This window comes from Dryobates pubescens, chromosome 32 (assembly GCF_014839835.1).
Source record: "Dryobates pubescens isolate bDryPub1 chromosome 32, bDryPub1.pri, whole genome shotgun sequence".
NCBI lineage: Eukaryota > Metazoa > Chordata > Aves > Piciformes > Picidae > Dryobates > Dryobates pubescens.
In genome coordinates, this window is record NC_071643.1 from 7,968,905 (window position 1) to 7,988,307 (window position 19,403).

At 40.4% G+C, this 19,403-nt stretch overlaps 1 protein-coding gene across 1 annotated transcript in view; it reads right to left on the minus strand.

Annotated features, from left to right (window-relative positions):
* Positions 1 to 19,403, minus strand: part of COL4A3 (collagen type IV alpha 3 chain) — a 51,841-nt gene that overhangs the window by 25,401 nt on the left and 7,037 nt on the right. The window contains exons 2-21 of the mRNA XM_054175582.1: positions 14,140 to 14,196; positions 12,025 to 12,114; positions 11,589 to 11,633; positions 11,106 to 11,150; positions 10,757 to 10,819; positions 9,984 to 10,037; positions 9,175 to 9,201; positions 8,511 to 8,588; positions 7,458 to 7,520; positions 6,969 to 7,004; positions 6,815 to 6,856; positions 5,347 to 5,424; positions 3,917 to 3,979; positions 3,584 to 3,640; positions 2,857 to 2,901; positions 1,751 to 1,804; positions 1,345 to 1,386; positions 886 to 973; positions 541 to 576; positions 35 to 199 (exon numbers count right to left, since the gene is read on the minus strand). Of these exons, the coding sequence (XP_054031557.1) occupies positions 35 to 199; positions 541 to 576; positions 886 to 973; positions 1,345 to 1,386; positions 1,751 to 1,804; positions 2,857 to 2,901; positions 3,584 to 3,640; positions 3,917 to 3,979; positions 5,347 to 5,424; positions 6,815 to 6,856; positions 6,969 to 7,004; positions 7,458 to 7,520; positions 8,511 to 8,588; positions 9,175 to 9,201; positions 9,984 to 10,037; positions 10,757 to 10,819; positions 11,106 to 11,150; positions 11,589 to 11,633; positions 12,025 to 12,114; positions 14,140 to 14,196 (1,228 nt within the window). The remainder of the gene's footprint in view (positions 1 to 34; positions 200 to 540; positions 577 to 885; positions 974 to 1,344; positions 1,387 to 1,750; positions 1,805 to 2,856; positions 2,902 to 3,583; positions 3,641 to 3,916; positions 3,980 to 5,346; positions 5,425 to 6,814; positions 6,857 to 6,968; positions 7,005 to 7,457; positions 7,521 to 8,510; positions 8,589 to 9,174; positions 9,202 to 9,983; positions 10,038 to 10,756; positions 10,820 to 11,105; positions 11,151 to 11,588; positions 11,634 to 12,024; positions 12,115 to 14,139; positions 14,197 to 19,403) is intronic.

The following is a 19,403-nucleotide window of genomic DNA, read 5'->3' on the forward strand; positions in this document are numbered from 1 at the left end:
CTTGTTCATGATATATACAATACTGGAACATCACCTGGTTCTCCTGGAGGACCTGGTAATCCAACAGAACCAGGTCTGCCAGTAACACCAGGTAGTCCTGGAGGGCCCACAATACAAACTCCAGTTTGTCCTTTCTCTCCTTTAGTTCCTTTTGGCCCAGGAAATCCTGGGGGACCTCTCACACCAGGTCTTGACACACCTAACCACAGAACAAAATATACAAACACGCAGTTAAAGAAGAAATAGAGTTTCACAGCAAAGTACTTGATAGGGTGAGAGAGACAAACATTCTGAACTAATCCATACAATCTTTTTTGACCTTGTAGTACATTAAATAATTACAATGCAGAGACACTTAACATTTATTTTTAACATTTTTTTTTTTAAACACTTGGCCCACCAAAGCTTTTGGGTCACAGCTTTTTACCACTTAGAAATATGTTTAATGTCATCTGAAGTGAAGATTCTAGAAAGCTGATTGAGTATAATGGGCAGGAAGAACAATGCATTTTATTGTTGGTGCTGGATGATTTCACATACCTGGTCTACCAGCAATTCCAGGAGGACCCTCTGGCCCTGCAAAAGCAACATACATAGAACTGGAGTTAAGACCACTGCATATTCTGCAAAGTCACTACTCTTTAATACTGACTGCAAACTTCAGGCTTCTGCACTTACAAAATAAAAGGAGAAAAAAAAGTGCAGGACCATTATCAGGAGATAAAAAAGTGCAGGACTATTATCAGGAGATAAAAAAGTGCAGGACTATTATCAGGAGACTTACAGCCTCCACAGTCTGTCTATGGCATGTACAAACAATGTGCTGATGAGTCCTCTGAGTGGGCAGCTTTTGCTAAAAGATTCTAGTTTTTATGTCCCACTCACCAGGCATGCCACGGCGACCTTTTGGTCCTGGAAGTCCAGGGGGGCCTACGTCTCCTTTTTCACCAACCACACCGTCATAATACTCCGTCTTAAGAGAAAGATGATAAGAAAAGGAAGAATAGTAAGAATGAAGAGAGAAGCACAGTAGTTCACCTTGAATTGATTTCAGGTCACTTCCTCAAGCACCCAGAGAACTCAATTTAATACAACATTCCAACATTTCCACAAATGACAGGTGAAATTGCTGGAACTCAGTGAGATTAAACCAGGACCTGATTGTGTATTCAGCTCCACAGGAAGGAAGGTGCCATCTCTGCAAGACTCACAGCAACACCAGACCTTTAAGAAAGCCTTGCCTTGATTAGAGCACCATGGGACACCCATTATTGCCTCACACAATCAGTTTGGCTTATTCTTATTCTTCAGAAAAATGATATGATAAAGATAATTCACACTTACTCGCCCATAGTCTCCAGGTGGACCAGTGTTTCCTTTCATCCCCTTGATGACAGAGATAGGTTTATTAAAAACAACACATGACATGACATTTGGTGCCCACTACTACTTCAGTACATTGCTCATAACATTTCAGACCAGTCCTTTACCACCCCCATTTCTGTTCCTCACACAGCTATTCAGCCACGTATACCAAGAAGTACAAGAACACATCAGAAGGCACAGAAGGACATCAGTTCAAACACATGATTTCAGCATATCCATTCCCTATCCCATCATACCATTATTTATCATGCTAGGTGAAGTAAAACATATTGTATACACAGTGGTAAATAAAAAGATATAATAGCCCCAAAACATACCTTATCCTCACCCCCAGAATGTTAACAACAAACCCACGAGACGATACCTTAGCTCCTTGCCTGCCGGCCAGTCCCGGTTTGCCCTGGTCACCCTTCTGCCCCTGCAGGTGACAGGACACAATTTAATGAGGGTTGATCTTTTAGCACCATCATCAGTAACATCTAAAATAGAAAGGTTTAATCTTCCATGGCAACGGCAAGGTGAACGTAGTTTGCACAAGGGAAGACTGCTCAGGGAAAGACTCAGTTTGAGGTGTAGTTCCATGCCTGTGGGAAGTACTGTAGGTCTCTCATCCAGACCTGCTTTGCTAACGGCACTCTCCACCAATCCCAATGTGGAGCTGCTCTGGATAGCACAAATGTAGGATGCTCTGGCTTGTTTTCCCTCTGCAAACTACTGTTTCTGAAAGGTGAGAAACCAAACACAATGCAAGCTCACAACTCAGCAGCTGCCTCTCCCAGAACTGTCTGCATGATGGTCTGCTATTTTGACAAGAATGTTGACATTTCTAAGGTCTCTGTGACCCCAGTAAGTAGAAGTCAAGGAAATATAAAACAAAATTGGTATAAAAGCAATTGAATACCAAACACGTTTCAAGGACTTCAGTTTTTAAATTAGTATACAAATCAAATATTTTTGATTATAAACCAGCATCTTTTAAGAATTGTAAGATGAAAATACAACATTGTTAACATCAGTCATCTTGTTTCAGGCCAAGGCACTTGTGGCTTTGACAATTTTTCTTTGTAAACTAATGTCTTTGATTCTAGTGACTAAAATTTATTCATTTTGCCTCTTGATTTAAGCTGAAGTGAAAGTATAACTCTTTTGCATGAGCAGAATTAAACTCAGTGGAATTAATTTTGCATAACTTGGGAATGTGCTGCAAACTCGTTAGAGAGCAGCAAGCGACAGGCCTTTTTGTTTTACACAGAAGAGACAACATCTATGAAGTTAAGACTCTCTCCTGGATAAACCTGTGAGGCCATGGTATGTCTCAAGGCCATCTGTGTGAGAGGAAATGTTTCAATGTGTGCAAATCAGTATTTTCAAACACATTCTGCAATGGGAAAAAAGCTGTGACAGGAAAATATGACCGTGATAAACAGCTGACTATTACTCAAAAAATGTTTAGAAGGTTTCCTTCCTTACTGGTAAGCCAGGAGGACCTGGGGCACCTTCTTTTCCAGGTTTTCCCTACACAGGAAAAACACAAAAGAAAATTAACAAGATTGAGAAGATCAAAAAAGGGATCACTGCATTCAAAAAGCATAAGAAATAAATGCTGTGCCCTTGTGGCCAAGAGGGCAAATGGTATCCTGGGGTGCATCAAGAAAGTGTGTCCAGCAGGTCTAGGGAGGTTCTTCTCCCCCTCTATTCTGCCCTGGTGAGACCACACCTGGAATACTGTGGTAAGTTTTGGGCTCCCCAGCTCAACAGAGAGGAATGATCTACTGGAGAGAGTCCAATGGGGAGCCATGAGGATGATTAGGGCACTTGAGCATCTCCCCTATGAAGAGAGACTGAGAGACCTGAGGCTGTTTAGTCTTGAGAAGACTGAGAGTGGATCTGATCAATGTCTATAACTATCTGAGGGGTGGGTGTCAATCTCTTTTTGGTGGTGAACAGTAATAAGACAGGGAACAATGGATACAATGTTGAACATGGAAGGTTTCACCTCAACATGAGGAGAAAATTCTTTACAGTGAGGGTGATGAAGCAATCAAACAGGCTGCTCAGAAAGGTTGTGGAGTCACCTTCTCTGGAGACTTTCAAAACCTGCCTGGATGCATTCCTGTGTGGACTGCCCTATGTAATGCTGCTTTTGGCAGAGGGGTTGGTCCCTTCCAAACTCTAACATTCTGTGGTTTGCACATACCGGTGTTCCAGGCTCTCCTCGGTCCCCCTTCTCACTTTGAGAATCACCAATCGGCCCCTGTAACAAAACCACCCTCAAGATACACAGATTGAGACTCACATTTTCTAAATTAAAAATATCTTTCATCATTTTGTTTTCTCTAATAACAGGGGATCTATTAATAGGCATTGTATTCTAGTCACTAGTTCTATTCATTCAAGGTTGGAATAAGTAGTGTAAATACTACTGTATTTGCTAGCATATACTACTGTAAATGCTACTCTAAAGAGAAGCATTTACTAGGTGATGCTGCCTGACCATCTGGATTTAAGGGATTTACTTCTGACCACTTACTGTAAACCCCATTGGCCCTGGAAGTCCTCTTGATCCTTTTTCTCCTTTCTCTCCTTTCAAGTCCTGTTATGCAGAAAATAAAAGTCTAACCTGAGATGTCTTTTCTTAAATGACTAAGAGACAAACTTCACATCAGTGCTCCTGCCTCACTCCATGATGTTTGAAAAATAAACTGCATGTACTTCTGAACACAGTGAGCTCAAAACAACATACCTCTGATTGCACACAAGGGGACTAGAGGAAATATCCCCAGAAATGGCAACAAAAATTGCAAGAAAGAAAGAAAAGGAAAAAAAAACAACCACCACAAATAAACCTTGTCTGCTGCATTGGAGCTACATTTACCTCCAACAGGTAGATGCAGCAGCTGCCAACAGGATCCTTGTCTCTGTTAGCTTGAGATAGGTTACCCTCCTGTGTAGTATGATTATGGCTTTGGTCACATCCTAAATTCATTGTAAAGCCAAAGTTTATGGTCTGTCTAATTACCACCTGGTTAGACTCATGTACAAACTATTTTTGTAAAGAGTTTTGAATGGTTTTTAAACCTTAAAGTCCAATGTCTGTGAAAAAATGCCATTCCCCCTCATAAACTGCCACAGCTGTGTGTGGGAAGTACTCCAGGTGGTCTGTGTTTGATTTCAACAGGGAAGAGCTGCTGTGCCTAAAAGCTGAACCTTTGTCTCCCCTCTGCAACGCATTCTTGATGCAAAATTCACTTTTTATTTTAGCACATAGTGGAGAGAGAGCTCTGGTAACTCCGTGGGTTAGCTGCAAATTAAACAAGGAAAGCAGAGTCAAGAACAGGTTGAAGACTTGATCTGTTAATATGTGAAGACACATAACTGTGTGTATATAAGGACAAAATTCAAGGATTTTAATTCACAAAGCAATACCTAAAATGAAAGCCAAATCAGAGTATTTTCTTTCTCCAGTACTCACAGTTCCACCAGTATTTTCCCTGATTACTCTTTTTCCAGTAAAAACAATGAGAAAATAAACAATTAAATGTACATGAATAGGTTGTAAGCTTTTGTGAGTCTCTAGCCACACAGAGTCCTGCTATTTTTAGTGACAAGGCCCAGAGACCAACACAGCTGTGGCCGTGACAGCCACTCAGAAAATCCACGTTGATTTGGTAAAGCCAGAAGTGGTTTACTTTTCATGTAGACAGAGCTTCACAGCAGGTGGGTTGCTAGTAACCACTTAGCATTCCACTGTCACTGTGCAAATGCGCTGTGAGTACACAGGCCTCGTCTGAGCTGTACAGACACACTGTAAGAAGAGCTTAGTATCTAACTAAGCAAGCCTGAAAAACGTTAGGATGGGTAAAGGGAAATGTTATCAGAACAATGAAGATGAAAAAGTCCTCTCAAAGTAAAAGCTGGTAGGGTGGGTTATCTGAAGGTGATGTTTAACAATTGTACTACCGTCATGTTGTCTGGTCCGCTCAATGTCACAATAACGGTCCCTGGGGGCCCTGGGGGGCCAGTTAACCCAGTGTCACCCTTGAAAGGAAAAAGAGAAATAGAGCAAATACAAGCAGTGTGTTTTTATTATTTCAAATTACCATTACTATACTTCTGACATCATGCAAGTGTTTCTGTCATTACACTCAGATATTAATGCAGTTAACATTTTGCTGTGCTTGCTATTTATCTTCCCGTAAAAAGGCACACGGAAGACTTAAGACTACGACAACCTTCTTCTAGATGAGGAAAGTAAAAATGCACATGCTGATTTCTGTTACAGGATTTAGAATTAGCTTAAAATTTGTTTTAAAGTTACAGGACCATTTTAACTCTGAATTGAAAGTATCTCCTTGTTTATAATTTTTCTCTTGACATGATGAAGTCAATCAATAAAGTACATGAAATGACTTTGGTGATAGCCTTAGAACTGCTGACTGTATTACAGATGATTGTGACATAATGCTGACAGATAAGATTAGCTTTCTTGTGTTCTTAACCAAAAGCATTAATGCTGCATCACACTCTCTCATCAAGGATCTTACAGAAGAGGGAAAGTTCTCAATGTGAACTTTCCTGTGGAGCTCAGCAAATCAACATCTGCAATTTCTAGTGATTTTAAGCCCATGCATTTGGAGCACAACAGCAAAAAAATGCATTACTCTTTCCTAAGGAAGCAAAATGCTCCACAGTCACCTGAGCTATTGCTAATGAATTATCATAGCTATTTACACATGTCTTCCCAGGACACTTCTAGCACATTCATGCTAGCAATGACAAAATTAAAACCAACCCCACCATCCAACAGCGCTGTTCCAGCTCACGGCTGAGTGGTAGCATAACTGAGATGCCCCAAGTTCCCAAAGTGTCCTGTAAGGACACTTAGATTGACTACCCTGCTTCTCCAACTGCAGGCTGAGGTCCTCATTGACACCACCTGTGTTTCTAGTCACTTTGAACTTAATGTCAACTATATGGGATACAAAGTGAGAACATAGATGAGTCATCCTGGTTTTACCCAGTCTTGAAGGTTTTCTAGCAGCAAAAGGCTGACACTGAGAAGACACTGGACACAAGAAGCTGAGAGTCTACAGATGCTATATATTTAACACTGTTTACATGCTTCCATCAGCATGTAGGAACACTGTGCACACGATATACAAATGAATTTAATGCTACATATTAGTAAATATTAACTAGTGACTCCTCTTAGGTTTCCACTCTTTCATCAGGAAGTTTATATCCTTTACCCTTACGTGAAAACAGTTTGTCCTTAGATATGAATTGCCAGGTTTTGGTTTTCCAGTATATGACTTCCATGTATATACTGAACATTTGTATTTCACAGTGCTTACTTCCCCAAACACTTTACCTCAGTGTATCAGAAGAAGCACAGCTTGCAAAAGTTCTTTAAGCATTTCATAGTTACCTTTCTTCCTTTGCTTCCTATGACTTTCAGTCCCATAAGTCCCTGGTAAAAAAAAAAACATTAAAATTCCCAAATGTTATTTTTTATTTTAAAAACACCTACAAAGAGAGTTAATAATAGGAATTTTTCATTTTTATTACCAATCTGAGACTACCTTAGGTCCAGGAGGTCCTGCTTGCCCTGGCATGCCCTACAGAAAATAAAAAGAATGATTCCTTGACTTAAAAAAAATGTACACTCTTCAGCACCACTATAGCTGTTTTGAGGCACCCAGTTTTCATGTGAGTGGTGCCACTATTCTTTCTTCCACCTTTACAAGCACAATTTGATGTGAGTGGGTGGCAGAATGTCTATACAATCTAGTTGCAAACATCTACATTTCCAACAGTTACACACATTAGTATTTAAAGTGAATGAATAGGTAATTATTTGAAAAACGAGATCTATGCCTACAGGGATGCATCTGAAAACACAGAAATTATCATGGACAAAAATAATCTAAAAAATGAAAAAAGAAATCAAACATTCATGTCTCCAGACCTCAGACAAATCTGTGGGAGTCAAATACTTATTTGTGTAATTCCATAGGCTTCAGGGAAAACCAAAGATTAAAGTACCAAGTGAGATATAAGTTCATACTCACTGAAGATCCTGGAGGGCCCTGTGGTCCACGTTCCCCAGGATATCCTTGAGCACCCTGGGGACCCTGTGTGTTAATAAAGAAACAGAAATAAGATTCTGGCAAGGTTATGAGCATACCATGACACTGTGCTCAGTAAAATGAGAACAGACAGAGGAGCAGCACCATCTCTGAATTTCCTTCCCTTGTTTCAGCATAACACAGAAGTATAGTTCCTCCTCACTGTTGCTTGGTTGGCATGCATTTTGAAGCATGAGAAAACATACTTATTCCACAACTAAACTGCTCAAGTGACATTGTATGTCCTCTTTAACTGTGGGCATCCTCATGATCCATAGTCCCACTGCTGGCTCTTTAATATTTCTAATATTCTATGCAATACATTCTGAACATTAAAGCTTCAATATTCAAATAAAGGGGAAGTTTAAAAATTTTATTTCCCTTTTAGTGTCCTGTGTTTATTGTAACAGTCAAAAGGAATGTCTGCTCTGCCTTCTCCTATTAACATCCTTTGCTAATACTCTAGAAGCAGAGCTTGGCTAACTGCTCTGTCTTACTCAGGGGGAATTTTTGGCATTGAGGAGATGGTCTTTCTAGATCCTTTCTAACTGAACTGTTTAGGCTAGTCTATATGTAGAGGTACATCCCTAATTCTAATACCAGTTTGTCTCCATTTCTAAACCACTGTTTGTCTGCAACCTGACTTCCCTGTCTCACTTTATTAACACCTAATAGACACTATTGGTTCTGATGGCACAGTTAATGACTGTTGTCTTGGTGTACTCCCTTTTGTAATGTCACAAGACTTTCAATGTATTATATTAATCAGATTATGCAACTTTTAAGTGTCTTAATATACTTAAGGTACAGCATTCTTTTTTGGTTTAGAAACCAGTGATACCACTGTAAAAAATACTCTATCTATATAAAATACAACACACAGTACAATTATATATGCAAAAATAATGTTTATATACACACATAAATAATGGGTTTTATGTAGATAATTTATCTTCCTATTTAGCTATCTCACAGTCTAAATTATTTCCACATTACCTGAAGTCCAGGCATTCCTGGCAATCCAGGGTCACCTTTTGCACCATACCCTTGGCTATATCCATCTGCAGGGCACCCCTGAACAGTTAGGTAAAAAGGAAGAATAAAAGTTATGCCGTAGAAGTCTGTAGTGGAGCAAATCTTATAATCAAGTTTGTAGGGAAATAAGCAACATCAGACTTATAAATGATGGCAACTGTTCACTATGGATGACTCTAAAAAAAGTTTTTATTAAACAGAACATGTCTTTTCTCAAGCATCCCAGTTCTCTGTTAGGAGCAGTCACACATACCTACGTTACCCACCCACAGTCCTGACCTACAATTTCTTTTTGGTACTTTTGATCCCTTTCAAAAACTCTTCAGTGCATCTGCAGATTTCCATATGTTTGGAGGATGAGCTTAGTTCTGTGTACTCAAAAGGGTTAAATTCACTACATTCAACAACAGTATTTAAAGGGAAAAATAAATTGAATACTGTTTTGTAACCCGAGATGAATGCAATCAGTACAGATGAAGCACCAAAGTTTGTGGTTGCCTCTTCTGGAAAGTAAACTTTCTGTTTCCCATGACTGGAAATGTAAAGAACTCTTCCAGCACTGAACATACACACAAATGGTTGTTCACCAATACCTATTTCACATAACATGTTGTAAATAACTGACCTTCTCTCCTTTGACGCCAGCAATACCCTAGGGAGAAGAACAATCATATTACTAAAAGAGAAAAAAAGAAAGAGACAATGGTGAAAGGAACAGTGCCTCTAAGTGATTTATTTTCATGGTCATAGTGTACAGCCAGGTACATGTTTGCTGGGCCAGACTTCAATTCAAGAAGAAAGGGCATATTGTTAACAACTAGTCTCATCTCAGAGTTACAACTCCACAAGCTGTGGAGACAAAACAGTTTTGAAGCTTGATCTTAACAAATAAATAAAGTCAGGAGAACTTGTTAAGTAAATATCGTATTCAGAAGTTACTAGATTTGATCCACTGTAACTTGATAGACAGCATTCCTTTTCAAAATGCCAAGAAGCTGCTTTTAAAAAGCATGATTTTACAGATATAAAAGAAATACTAGAATTAAATCACTGCATCCAGAAATTCTGTTTTTAATTCCTGCTTCTTACCGACTTCATTAGGCCACATCCCCAAAGATCTTTAGGCATGAACTGAAACTGCAGTCTATTAAATATATATTGAACACCTTTAGAGAGGTGAGTGCTGAATTTTCCCAAGTATCCCTTGAGACACTGAAGAGCTAACATGGGACAATAAAACTGCATGCACTCATTAATTGAAGATGGTAAAGTAACTTTCTTTACCACACAGTTTCTTTACCACACAGTTTTCCTATTAATAAAATATTTGAGGTGTGGTCAGTACCAGCTAACACGAGGCTCTACACTCTTTCAGTGCATGGCTATAAATTGCAGAAATAAATGCACATAAGAATGAATTTCACAGATACCTACTGGGACACCTGGAGCACCTCTTCTGCCAGGAGGGCCTGGAAATCCTTGATCACCCTGAAAGCAGAAACAGTGACTGTTAATGCATATGATTGTTTATTAGTTAGACTAATTTCAGCAAATTACAAAAGAAGTTCCTTATGTTATCATACTAAAACCATCAGCTGCATTAACCACCATATTTGCTGGAAGAGGCACAGCCTCACTGACTATCCCAGGCACTTGGCTTTATTAGCTATGGAGGGTAGGGTCGTTGTTTCACCAGAAATGTATGATTTTTTTCTAGTAGGCATTCTTCTGACTCCTTCTTTCTGAATACTGGAAACATTTGCTCATAGAGCACAGGATAACAAGTAAATCTGTAACTTAATGTTACTCCTTTTAATTGCTTTCAGGACTTAAGAATTGTCAGCTGCAAGCTGGATACTTGCAGTGAAATAAAATGAATTATCTGGTGCTTCTATAACCCATTTCAACAGAAGGACACACTGGACACAAGCAACTAGGCCTTTTGTATTTAATGCAACTGTTAACTGTCAAAGTACAAAACCTCATTTGTAACTTTTCAGCACAGAACAGGTGTTATTGAAGTACCTCTCTCACACAATAAAGCAACAGTTTTCCTTCCTCCGGCCTTAACGTTTTTCCTGGTTGCTAAAGTCACAAATGAAAACACAACAACTTTGATTTGTATCAGGGGGAAAATTCAGAATGCTTTCTGTCCATTCCTGAGCATAGCCAAGCACAATCTCTGTAACACTCAGGTTGGTTTGTACCTTTGTGCCATTGCATCCCGGAACTCCTAAGCGCCCAGGAGGACCAACACTTCCTGGTTCCCCCTGCAAAGAAGTGTAACATTGACTCAAGCTTTGGTTTTGCACAGTCACATTGCCTACAGCAATACTGAAAGAGTCTGTGTTGGAGCAGTGTTTGACGAGACTCGACACATTACAATGTGTTCTTAAATCATTACAAGCAGTAATAACTGCTGACATGGAGATTTTTATCTCTAGGCTAACTGACAGAGGCAGCACTGACGCAGAGACTAGAGTGAGCACATGGAGCTGAGGATAACTGTGTACCAAAGAGTGTAGAAATGGTTAAATCAGTTTTGATTTTACTTACTGGAAGGCCTGGGGGACCTGAAAATCCAGGTATTCCTGGGACTCCCTATGACATAAAAACAGACAAATAAGAGTACAACTATTAAACAAAAGCTCATGATTTAGTTTTTCTCATGATCACATTCATAAAGGGGATGATTGCAAGTATGTTTCTGTCTACAGATCATTATTTCCTTAACCTTCTGACTGCATGTATAATGGCAGCTTATGCACAGAGACAGAACACACCCCAAATAAACTCTTCATGGAATTCTAGTCTGATTTTCTCATAGCATATCCCAGTACTAAATACACACAACATAAGTCCTGTCCATAAGGTGTAGCAAAGAAGGAAAAAGCTCTAAAACACAGCTAATGCATATACATACACCATGTCATCAATGTTAGAGACCTTCAAGTCATACATAATGTTGTATTTTTCACAAATTGTTGAACCAAGCTGACTTTTAACACATACAAGTTTGTTTACAATGTAAATACTTACTCGTGTACCTTTGGGTCCAGCTAAGCCCGGAAACCCTGGAGAACCCTACATCACAAATGGGAAACAAGGTATTTCAATGTAACTGAGGAAAAGCACATCTATCTCAAAAGGACATGCAATATTTTTACTACCAACACGTGCACACAGAGCTATAGAAATCAATCAGAGATTTGCAGGCCTCCTTTTCAGTGGTACAGGGGATACGTGATGGAGTCACAGAACGCTTTGGGTTGAAAGGGGCATACTCGTATCAGCTACTTCAACTCAGTCACAAATGACAATTGCAGCTGGTGACCACACAATATCCCTCACCAACAGAAGACTCTGAAAGAGGTTCTGCTTTGGTTTTGTTTTTTAGAACAGAATTCTTTACCAAGTCATAGTTCACTTCACAGGCAAGCACAGCAGTTTCTCTGTGTCTGTCACACACTCCTACCTTTGGGCCCTGTGGCCCTGGAGGCCCTTCTGGACCAGGAAAGCCTTGATGACCAGGTGGACCTGGAACACCAGGAAAGCCTTTTTCACCCTGTAAACATTAAGAAAATTAAGTTCTTACAATATCCATTTTCAGTTTTCAATCAATCCTAATGAAGATGCAAGCCTTATCTTGATTAAAGTGCTTCAAGCCTACAAACTCACAGAAAATGTGTCTGAGCTCTTCAGATACCAGCAATTTAGAGTGCTTAGTTCTACATCCGTTAAGAGCTGCCTGTTCAAGACCTTTTAGATTGAAAATACATGAGAGAAGAGGGTTATTGACTCTCTCAGAGTCAGTTTTCCTATTGCTTTATCACAGGACACTTATAGAAAAAAACATTTGAAGTGTTGCTGTGCAGAAGTTTTGGTATCTTATTATTCAGTATACAAGAGGGGACCCAGAAGAAGTCCTGGGGAAGCCAATCTTGGCTTATTTTTCCAGTAATTCTCACCCCTTAAATTTCTACAAACTCACCAGTTTTTAAATAGCTTATATTATAACAATAGTGCATAGATAGAATATAACCCCAGAATATTTTATCTCAAATCAACGTGGAAACTGCATTATGAAGTTTCTGTGCAATCTGGATCATAAACAGGCACAGCTTTTAATATCAGATTGTTTACTTAATCCATCAGCGTCCCAAGAAAGGCACAAAAGGCTGCAGTTGTACCACAATCTGCCACCGGAGGGAGCACGGTACTAATGCACAAGGGGAAATCGAAACAGTCGTCGACCTACCTCCACTGAGCTTGCTGCCCCCTCGTTGAAGCAAGCCATGGGGTGCTCTCCAGGCTCAGAGGTTTTACTAAAGCTTCTAAGTATTCTCCGTTTGCACTTATAGAAATGTGTTTTAATAACGAATGTATTTAAGAGAACTTTTCCCTAAATTTGAAATAGTTTCCTAAACCCAAGCCCAGCAGTGTTTCAGAGAATCACAGAATGGTCCAGGCTGTAAGGGACCTCCAAAGGTCATCTGGACTGACCTCCCCACAGTCAGCAGGGACGTCCCCAAACACATCAGGCTGCTCAGGGCCTCTTCGAGTCTTACACTGAATATCTCTAGGGAAGGGGCCTCAACCACCTCCCTGGGCAACACGTTCCTGTGTTCCACCACCCTCACAGTGAAGAACTTCCTGATATCCAATCTGAATCTGCCCTTCTCCAGTTTAAAGCCATTGCTCTTTGGCCTGTCACTCCAGGTTTACTGTGGTGCAATGTGACCTTTTTTCTTGGTAATGAAAGCACAGGAGGAAAGTGTAATTCTTTACCAGCCAGATGCACTGATCAGTGGGACTAACCACAGATACCTGGAATCTCTCGATGAGGTTTAGTACAGCAGCCCCTGTGTCCATAGTTAGCCTGAATTAAACCATGCCTTTATTTATAATGCCCCTTTCATTGGTGAATCAGTTGTTTTTCCAGCTACAAGCAGGAGTCTGAAAGAATTTTTGGCATTTGTGTAATTCAGGTTTGTCTAAAAGCCACTGCAAGGCTCTGCCAAGCTCAGGTTGGCAAGAGGCAGAGCTGCAGCTCAGTTCTTTTGATGGACTCAATGCTATTCCTTCACTGCTGGCAAGCCCTGTCTTGGGCTGCAGATTTGTCTGTCTGATCCCAGTGCACACAGCTTTCGTTCAGGAACAGGTCAAGGGTGAGATGGGTAAGGTCCAGAGATAGAAAGAGGGGAGCACTGAACATGACACTCTTGGTGGCATTTTGAAAGCTGTGACAGGAGAGATGCTGTCATGGTAATGGTACCTGTGGGACACTTGTTAGGGGTCTGACAGGGACCTAGTGCTTCAGCCAGTGTTTTTGCTGGTGGTGCTCAAACATCCTGTGATGCTGAACTAACACATTAAAAAACATAAATTTAAAAGTCTTCTGAGTTAAACAGTATCCCCAGAGTTATTTTAACAGAGTTTTGTAAGGTAAAGGATTTCTTCTAGAATTCTCTGTAGCACCTGTTGACTATTACCACATAATAAACTTACTCACTGCCTCAACTCAGCTGATGTATTAACAACTTCCAGGCATAAACTAACCTTAACAACTGAAAAATGTCTTTGTTCTTACCTTGCTACCTTTCGTGCCATCGCAGAAACAGGGACTTTTACCTTTACACACACAGCTCTAAAACAAAAACAAACAAACAAACAAGAACACTATTAAAAAGAAAGTATTTTTCTCATGTTGTTTGGTGAGGGACAAATGTGATCTCAGGGGTTTTAGCAATGTAATTATTTCACAGGCAACACAACTGAAAACACAGTGTTCTTGAAGAGTGGCAATTCTCAACAGTGGAAAAGAGCTCATGATTCCTCTGCACTGTCTTTCAAGACAGAGAAGGGCAGCCATTTAATTTTAATCATTGGGGTAAAGGAGAAGAAGCCATGCCTAACACCACCAAGGGTATAACATCAGTGCACAGTGTGTAATTCAAGCATTTGGACTAGCAGAACTAATTTTTGCCTATTCTTTAAAAAACTTTATAGAAGCATACACAAACACTGAGACTGGTTTACATTACAGTGATACTAATTTTATTTTGACCTGTGATTGTGCTCACCTCCTGACCCTGGCTCCCAGTACCTAATACAATTACAAAGGACTCTCAGCTTTGTTGTTTCTTACTTCTGGAGGTTTTCTGAGACAAGCTGGATGGTTGGATGGCAGGAATAGAGACATACAAGGATGTCTCTATTCCTGCAGCAAGTCCTGTCCTGTAGCTGCTATCAACATGTTTGTGTCTTCATGTGAGCCCAGAGTTCAAAGCACCCAAACATCTCTGAGTCTATGACGTCTGTGATCTCTGCAGACAAGACCGTGGCAAGGCTATCTGGGAGCAGCTACAGTATGGGAAAACTCAATGATTTAATCAAGTATGAAGAGATATTCAGGTTTTTATTGCTCACACAAATGAAAAACCAAGCAGCTCAAACAAGGACATTCAGTGTGTAACTGGACAAACAGAATCACTAAATTAGCTCACTCATGCTCTAGGTAGTGCTGGTAGCAGGGCTCAGCAGAGCTGCAAAGCCCATCTGAATTCCTGGGTGACCTGACAACACTTAACCCTCTGTGCTCTGTTCCTGCTTCTACTGTCCTGCACTCAGTACCTGAGCTAGCCCAGCCTGGCTGGGATAACTCTGCAAAGGAGTTTTCTGAACATGTGTAGACACATCCTGTTTCAGTGGAGTGGAGGAGAAAAAAACATAATCCTTTGTTAACACAAGTATTATACATATTATAATACCACTGAAGCCATGTGTTTCACAGAGATGCATTTATTGTCCTTCTTTTTACACTCAAACTCTTTCCATTGCTTTTGAAACTCATGCTGAATGACTTTTTTCACTGTAAGAAGACACATATAGACACAAGAGAAACTTTTAAACTTACAATCAAAAAGAATCCAATGTGAAGTTAAATGCATGCAGATGTAGAAACTTATAATGCTACACATCTACTCAAGGTTATTAAACTATTCAAAGAAAGAGCCTTTGCTCTCCAAGGTGCCAGAATGCTTCAAATAGGTTTAATTTGCCATTAGTAAGCTTTCAGATCACTTCAGGTCTCTTTGTGTAGGCATATCACTTTAAATGAAACTGAAAAGGCTGAAGATGATTTTACATTACACAGTCAGTTAGCTGGATAACACTAAATGTTTTGGCATATAATTTTACATAAGATTAGATTATGCCTTCTCTATAGGAGCTCTGAACCAAAAAATTGTTGTTCATTCACACTACTGGAGGTTTCCACACCCTTGCAAGACGCCTGCAGCTCCTTTATCAAAGGACTATAACAAAACAATAGTCTAGTTCCAGGTTATAAGGAAACTGACTATTAGTTATTAATGGTTTATCCTCACAATAACATCTTCACAAGAAAATGCATTAACAAGGCATGGTTTACTACATGTTTTTCAGTTTGTGACTTTTATAACCACTGACATTTGTCTTAAGTATTTAGATACAGTAGACATTGCAGAATTTTTCGTCTAAAAATCTAGGCCAAAGGATAAAGGTAGATAATTGCATGACTCAAAAAAACCAAAAACTTGACACCTTCTTGGAGTATTCTGCAGAGAAGCTCCTTTCAAAAGTGCTTTGGGTGATAGTAGCACTATGTGTTCCTGCCCCTAGTTCAGAGACTAACTTAAACACCTCCATAAAGATCACTCCAGGCCTGGCCTTCACTGAATCTCTTGAAGAATTGACAAAGGAAGAAATAGCAGACTGCAGACTATGTTGCCACATATATAAAGCTGGAGTCATAAGAAGGATGTCAGAGAATGTGTTTATGGAATGTTATCAAGCCTGGATATGACAAAGGACATTACCAAATGTTAATGTAATGAAAAAGTCCAAAATCATAGGTGTTTGTATCAACAACACGTGCTCTGAGGCCTGTCCATTTGTGGAGCAACACAATCATACTGGGAATGGTTTAAACACAGGAAGAATGGGGAACAGACAGAATGAGAGTCAGTGAGGGTGATAAGGAAGTATTTCTCCATTGATCTCTTTTTGGAATGGCTTGTGGTCCTTTCCAACCCTGATTGATACTATGATACTATGACAGAACAGTCAGGGTACTTGTTTGCTTTTGCAGAACCAGAGAAGATCAGAGTAGGTCAGCTCTGATTTCAAAGTACACATTCCTATTAAGGACATTGCACCTAGGACAGAGAGGCAGCAAAGCATGCTGCTGCAGGCCACAGGCACCAGGTTCCTTAAGTGTTTCAGATGAAGACCACATGAAGACTACACAGGATGAATACTAAAGACATTTGTATGCCGCCAGTGGAGCTGAAATGAAACGTATTCTGTAGGAATACAGTGATCTGTCTGCAGTAGGGCTGCAATTCACATTTTTGGCCTGATGGGTCTTTAACCCACTGAGTGAACTCTACTGATTGCAGAGGTAAATCCTGATTAATATAAATGAAAGATGACTGTGAAATGTAAATAATTTTAAGATTAATTAAAAGCAGTGCAAGTGATATCCATTAATTACTCTGAACAGTAGAACTAATCCAGGTGTCTTCTCTCCAGTGGGTGGTGAAGCTGTCACTGTCCTTCACTGGTGGTTCTAACAGATGATGAGACTTAAGTACATATATCTGATTTTTCCTTTGAACTTGATTAACATCCCACCTACCCTCTGTCTTCTGACTTCCCAGATTACTAAATTACAACTCCATCAAAATGTGTAACAGGACTTGCTGGACAAGATCTGTTTCCCCATAAGTCTGTTTTTTCTATTTTAGCCCTTTTCCATCTTTTTGCTCATTAAGGGTAACCTGAGCAGCCTCCAGCTACACAGGTCATCGCAGTCCTTCTCAAGTGAAAGTTAATGTCAACTTTTTTTCAGCTAATTTCCAGTGTTTATTAGGAGTTGCGTGCCAGTGAGCCAGCTCCTTTAAGAGTCCTGACCAGGACTTTCCAAGGGGTGCTGACACACTGAGATTTCGGAATTCTTCCTGTGCTGCCTCAGTGCAGAGCAATCACTTCACACATTCCAGCTGCACCTAGAAACTGCAGCTGAGCACACGGAATAATATTGCTCAAGCAGTTGGTGTTAACAGAGTGCTTAAAACCACAAAGGGCCTGCTTTTCTGCTGTCCTCTATGACACGTTTTCTGCACATCTCATAGAAGTGCAGTAAGTGCTTTGACATCTACCTGCCCTACAGACCTGTGTTGGGACAGATGGGCTGCACAGAGGTGTGGAGTGCTGCACCTTCTGAAGGACACTAGGTAAAGCTTCGAGCTTTGGTTTTGAGCCTAGTGAACTATTAGAGGGGGCCCAGAGGAGGGCTGTGAAGATGATCAAAGGGCTGGAGCATCTCTCCTATGAAGACAAATGGAGAGAGTGGAGGTTGTTTAGCCTGGAGAAGGCTCTGAGGAGCCTGCAGAGCAGTCTTCCAGCATGTGAAGGGGGCCTATAGGACAGCTGGAAAGGGCTCTTTTACAAAGGTAGGTAGTGACACAACTGGGCTTAATGGCTTCAAACTGGAAGAATCCAGATTTAGTTTAGCCATTAGGACCATTCACCATGAGTGGTGAAGCACTGGAACAGGTTGTCCAGTGAAGTTGTGGAGGCTCCAACACGGTAAGTGCTCAAAGCTAGGTTAGATGGGGCCTTGAGCAACCTGGTCTAGCAGGAGGTGTCCCTGCCCACAGCAAGGGGGCTGGAACTAGATGATCTTTAAGGTCCCTTCCAACCCTCACCATTCTATGATTGTGTGATGTGTTCTAACCTGCTCAAGCAGAGGACCTCGGAGCAGAACTGTATAAAGTCAGTCCCCACTGTGTAACAGGCTATATAAGGCAAACCCTTTTTCCCAGTCAGATGCACCTCTGTTGGGATATTGAGCTGGACTAGCAGAGTCAGTAATTCCATCTAGCCATGGTTAGTAGATACGTGACCTTGGCAGCATCGTCCTCGTGTTGCACAACTGTAAATCACAGTGCGGCATACAAGGTATTGAAGAATGAAGTCCTCTCAGTCCCAAACATAGCTATCAAAACAGAATACCAGTCTCACAATCTGTATACTAAAAGTTTTTCATGCATTCTAAGCATCAAACATGAATTCATTGAAATTATCAAAGACCACGAAGAACTTTGTGTTTTTTTTAGCGACTGCTGGGCCAGTACAACAAAACCAAATTATTAAGCCTTCAATAAGTATAGACAACATAGAGTAGAAATAGGAGATGATGAGATGAAGGAAAGTATGCCAGTTCCCAAACCCTGACAACATTGTGTAGTCGCTTGTGAACTGGAGGGCAGCCAGACATTCCTACCTCAGAAAACTTACAAAAAGTCACGTGTGCTATCAGAATTCACAGCATTCTGCCTGCCACTTGAACACCTATCACCTGGCAATACATCTGCAACTTTAACCTATAAACAGCTTGGTCAATAACAGGGAGATGGGATCTCAAAGGACAACCTGGAAAAAACTGTTATGCGCAGACAGTGCAGTGCAGCTTGCTCCATTAAATGCTCTTAATGGGAACTTTGCTGGATCGCTATTCCTCCTTGCTGACACAAGCCCTGTGTGACTGGTTATGTGCTGCTTCCAGTGTGAGGGGCAGAAAAGAAGTTCCAAGCATTTACAACCACAGTAAAAAACCTTTGCAACACTTTAGAGAAACAGAATTTTATGTTTAACCTGGAGATCTGCAATTTGTGGTTACATGTGAACACACAGTGTGTCTACCTGAACTGGGTAAGAATTGCCTTACTTTCTATCCTTAAACTGTCAGGAGTTGTTTTGGAAGGGATTTGTCCTATTAAGTAATATAAAGATGTATTTATAATGGTG